This window comes from Trichechus manatus, unplaced genomic scaffold (assembly GCF_000243295.1).
Source record: "Trichechus manatus latirostris isolate Lorelei unplaced genomic scaffold, TriManLat1.0 scaffold00069, whole genome shotgun sequence".
NCBI classification, from domain to species: Eukaryota; Metazoa; Chordata; class Mammalia; order Sirenia; family Trichechidae; genus Trichechus; species Trichechus manatus.
Window position 1 is genome coordinate 3,275,350 of NW_004444005.1, and position 5,165 is coordinate 3,280,514.

At 49.0% G+C, this 5,165-nt stretch overlaps 1 protein-coding gene across 1 annotated transcript in view; it reads right to left on the reverse strand.

The window, feature by feature from the left end:
* The window catches only part of BLOC1S1 (biogenesis of lysosomal organelles complex 1 subunit 1), a 4,459-nt gene extending 1,253 nt beyond the window's left edge, over positions 1 to 3,206 (reverse strand). Inside the window, exons 1-2 of the mRNA XM_004379964.3 lie at positions 3,050 to 3,206; positions 1,632 to 1,704 (exon numbers count right to left, since the gene is read on the reverse strand). Of these exons, the coding sequence (XP_004380021.3) occupies positions 1,632 to 1,704; positions 3,050 to 3,206 (230 nt within the window). The remainder of the gene's footprint in view (positions 1 to 1,631; positions 1,705 to 3,049) is intronic.
* Positions 3,207 to 5,165: the final 1,959 nt, after the last annotated feature.

Sequence of the window (5,165 nt, forward strand, 5' to 3'; positions counted from 1 at the left end):
CACACACACACACACACACACAGATGAATGAACACACACAGATGAACACACACACACACAGATGAACACACACAGATGAACACACACACACACAGATGAATGAACGTGCGCACACACACACACACACACTCCCTCCTTTCTGCTCCAGGCAATAAAGTTGTTTTCTCAATCAAGGTGGTGGCTGCAATTACCACTGCTGCCATGGGGATTCTGTCTCCAACCCTCTGCCCACCCCCCACCCCCCCATAATTGTTCCCCCTGGTTGACTGATGAATCTTTTACTCTCCTCCCTAAAACTCTAGGTCACCCAGGAGACTCCACATCCGGTGCCCCCCTCATTCCCCACCGCCACTGGAATGTGTGGGGGCTGGAGGGGGCAAGGGGTTGGAATGGTCAAGAGAGTGGGCAGGGCACCTGACGGGCTGAGACAGACTGAGCTTTTGTTTTCCTTTCCGGGGAATGAGAGGACCTGTGGGCAGCAACACAAAACCCTTTCTAATCCAGCTTTGGCTTAGCTGCTCTCTGAGGTGAAAGTGGGGTGGCCCCCAGCAAAGGGAGAGGAGAAGGAGAAGCCTGGGCCACACTCCCAAGAGGCGGGTTTAGCAATGTGGGAGGGAGAAAAGGGACAGACGTGTCCCTTCTCTTTGGGAGACAGCTGGGCCACAGTAGTGGATGGGGTGGGAGCCGAAACAGTAATGCCTCAACAGATTTCCCAGGGAGTTCCTGAAATCCCATTTTCCCCTATTATTCACACTGAGTGGAGGGAGAGGTCTGATAGTAAGGGAGATCAGAGGCCCCAACCATAGCCTTCTCTTCCCCTAATCGCCCCCCTCCCCCAGATGAGTAATGAAGATGAGTCCAGCCCCTGCACGGCTCATTCAGGTGACTCAGTCTCTGGAATCACAACCAATCTGTTCTCCATGCCCTGGGGTAGAAGGCATCATACTGCCTCCTTTCTTACAAAAAAACCAAAACCAAACCCGTTGCCGTTGAGTCGATTCTGACTCATAGCGATCCTATGAGTTGGCATATCAAATCATCATCTCTGCACACTTTGGGGTCACTCAGGGTCAAATACAAGGTTCTACGCTCTGTCCCAGGTCTTTGGCTGTTACTCACATTCTCATTAGAGCTGGGGTAGAGGGGTGGCCCCTGGAGACCCAGAGGGAAGGGAAGAGACAGCCTGACTCTGCCTTAGCTCCTGGCATAGTTTCTGCCCTCACCCCCCACCAGCTGTGCCATCCCTTTCCTGCCAGCTGCTGCCCAGGCCTGCCAGAGGGTGGGAAGTGGAGAAGGAGAGGGTGGTAAGCTGTGGTGAAGGAGGGTGCTCTCCCTCCAGCTGAAGTGACAGGTGGACTTGGAGGAGTAAAGGGAGATGGACAGATGGCATCAAGTTGTAGGCACCAGGGAAGTTGATGTGGGGAGGGGGAAGTCTGGCTGCTTCTCCAACCACTGCAGCTGCTCCTCCCCTGCCCAATACTAGCAGTCAGAGATGACTCAAACTTCTATCAGACTAAGCTAAAAGGTAGGGGTATGAGTAAAACATCCCACCGTCTCACGAGCAATCTGAGAGTCTGGCCTTGCCAGTGACTAAACTTGGGGGACTGGTGTTGAGAGGAAGAGGTTCATACCCCACATTGAGGTGATCCACCAAAGCTTCTGTCAGGCAGGTTGCTGCAGTGATAGCCTCTCGCCTCCTCTTCTCTGGGGGGAGGGGAGAAAAGGGATTGGAGTGAAGACTTAGTTTTTTGGGGGTGATGCTAAAGTTTCCTCACCCACTCATTACTATTCTGCTAGTTGCTGCCGCATCTCAAATAATCTCAGAAAGAGCTGAAAAGGGCCTTGCAAAACATACAGCAAGCCCATAGAAACCTGTACATCAGTGTTCACTGCAGCACTTTGTACAATAGCCCAAAGGTGGAAACCACCAAAAAGTCCACCAACAGACGAATGGATAAACAAAATGTGGTGTATACACACAATGGAATACTACTTCGAAATGAAGTCCCGATGCATGCCGCAACGTGGGTGAGCCTTGAAAACATCATGCTAAGTGAAACGAGTAACGAAAGGACAAATACTGTATGACCTCACTTATGTGAAACAGAGAAACCAAAGATTACTAGTGGTTACCAGGGGTGGAAGGGAGGGGGAAAGGGAGGGTTTTTGCCTAGGGGGTATTAATTTATGTTAATGGTGAAAGAATGATTTGGAAAAGGATGATGAGAATAGTTGCACAACTTGAATGTAATCAATGTCACTGACTTGATACATAGAAACTGGTGAGCTGGCGTATGTTTTGTTATGTGTATTTTCACCACAATAAAACATAAAGCAAGCCCTTTCATATTAGACATAAGGAAACAGAGAGGGGGGACACCAAGGCGTCAGTGCCAGAGCCCAGGACTCCTGACTCCCAGGCACTTTTCAGTATCTTGAAGGATCAGTTAGTCCAGGATTCCCAGCCCTGATTCAGAAACCACGCGCACCAGCCCCGCTACCATGGTTTCAGGTCTCCAGTTACTCCAGCTTCTTTCTAGTTCCTAGCACCCTCCTCCACTCAGGGGAGTCCCTCCCACTTCCAGGATAAGAAGCTCCCTGCACTAATAGGAAAAGAGCCCTGGTGGCGCAGCGGTTAAGCGCTCGGCTGCTAACTCAACGGTCGGCAGTTCGAACTCACCAGTCCTCCACGGGAGAAAGATATGGCAGTCTGCTTCCTAAACATTTACAGCCTTGGAGACCCTATGGGGCGGCAGTGGGTTTGGACCAATAGGCACAACGTTCCATGAATAGGGGGTGGGGCTAGGATGCCGCCGAGTTAGGGACGGGGGCGTTGCCTAAAGCGACAGAAGTGTTGCCAAAGGGCCCAGAGCCGGTTGGCAAACGAACGGAATTGCCAAAATAGCCGCCCCCTCGCTCCCCCTTCGCCGCGCTCGTGCCCACTAGCCCTCGTCCTTCTCTGGCTCTGGGCCGTTACTCTAGGCCCAGGCTCGGGGTTGAGGCAAGGCCGCGCCAGGAGAGAAAACGGCAGACGGGATATTTGGCTTACCCTGCAGCTCCTTGCGTTCATTCTGCTTGGCCTGGTGCTCTTTCAGCAGGCGGGACAGCATGGTCGCGTCGGGCTGGGGGCTAGGCACGCCAGACCCCTCTGGCTCCGGGAGCTGGAACCTACCTCTCGTCTCCCGCGGGCCCGGGTCACGTGACATCGGTGTCACGTGAGGCCGGGAGCCTCCTTTTTGCGGCGTGGGGAGGTAGGTGCTGAAGAGCTAGGCTGGAGAAGGGAAAGTAGGGTAAAAGGCTAAGGGGAGGTGAACTCTTCTTTAGGGGGGGCTCACTTTTTGGTGAGTGTTGGAAGAAATTTTCCTTAGTTACTTTCTTGCAGGGACAGTTTTTAATGTTTTCTCTGGGTCTCGGGCTACCGGGAGGGCTGGTGTTGCCAGACCGTCCCTCACTTTTCGGCCGTTGGAGGAACAGAGACTCCCAGGACTCATTGAAATTCTCTCCCTTCCCTCGCCTTTCACTCCTGGCAGCTCTGGCCGGTTCTCAGGCCGTTGATTCCTAGCTCCCTCCCTGTGGGAGGGAATGCTTGCTTCTCTCTTTTCCAGCCCACTTCTCTCACCACCCCACCAGGTCCTTCAGCTCTGACTGATCATTGTAGAGAAGCATTTTAAGCACTTGAAGCGGCCTCCTAGGGAGCTTTGCTAATTCGGTTGGCTAAGTGTGGTGACGGTACAATTCCATCTCTCCTTTTGTGGTCAGAGAATGTGAACCCATTTCAGTCTCACCAGAAGCTTAAGTGCTGCTGCCAAAGTAAAATGCAACTTATGTAACGCCTCTCTGAACTAATGAGAAATATTTCTGGGATTAAGTACCAACAAGAAAAATTATGAACGTCATCAATATATTCTTTTTTTTTTTGAAATAATATTTTATTGAGTTTTTGGTGAAAGTGTACACAGCAAGTTAGATTAAGTTAGGTTCTGATTTGACAATTTCCACACAAATTGTTCATTGACATCCATTACATTTATCACAATGTGTCAACATCCTCTTTAACTGTGTTGTTTGTTCCCTTTCCAGTACTCTAGTTTCCCTGCCTGTCATGGGTTAAATTGTGTCCCTCAAAAATATGTGTCAACTTGGCTAGGCCATGATTCCCAGTATTGTGTGATTGTCCACCATTTTGTCATCTGATGTGATTTTCCTATGTGTTGTAAATCCTACCTCTGTGATGTTAATGAGGCAGGATTCAATCTATAAGATTAGGTTGTGTCTTAAACCAATATCTTTTGAGATATAAAAGAGAGAAGCCAGCAGAGAGACAGGGCTACCTCATACCACCAAGAAGGCACCGGGAACAGAGGGCATCCTTTGGACCGGGGGTCCTTGCGCCTGAGAAGCTCTAGACCAGGGGAAGATTAATGACAAGGACTTTCCCTCAGAGCCGACAGAAGGAGAAGCCTTCCCCTGGAGCTGGTGTCCTGAATTCGGACTTCTAGTCTACTAGACTGTGAGAGAATAAATTTCTCTTAAAAAAGAGAAATACCACAAGAATAAATTTCTCTTAAAAAAGAAAAATACCACAAGTTAAAACCATCCACTTGTGGTATTTCTGTTACAGCAGCACTGGATAACTAACACACTCCCCCTTATCTTCTCATCTTTACTTTTGAGTAATCGTTGACCTTTTGGTCTCATTCTGATTGTTTTGAAGTGGGCACCAATCTTACAAGTAATATCCTTTATTTTGTGTACTACTCTGCTTTTCACTAAAAGGGGATCACAAGGGATAGGCTCTGTTCTAGGTTTAAACAGTGTCTCAGGGTGATAGTCTCAGGGAGTCCTCTGTTCTCTACTGTTCCTGTTTGTCTGGCTTTTTTTTTTTTAAAGAAAAATTTGAGTTCTGCTCCCTATTTTTTTCCCGTTCTATCCGGGATCAACTATTGTGACCTCAGTCAGAACAGTCAGTGGTGGTAGCTGGGCACCATCTAGTTCTTCTAGTCTCAGGGTAAATGAGGTTGTGGCTAGTATAGACTTGTTTCCTTTTTTTTTTTTTATTGTACTTCCGGTGAAGGCTTACAGAACAAATAGTTTTTCATGAAACAGTAGTACACATGTTGTTTTATGACATTGGTTAACAACCCCACAACATATTAACCCTCTAA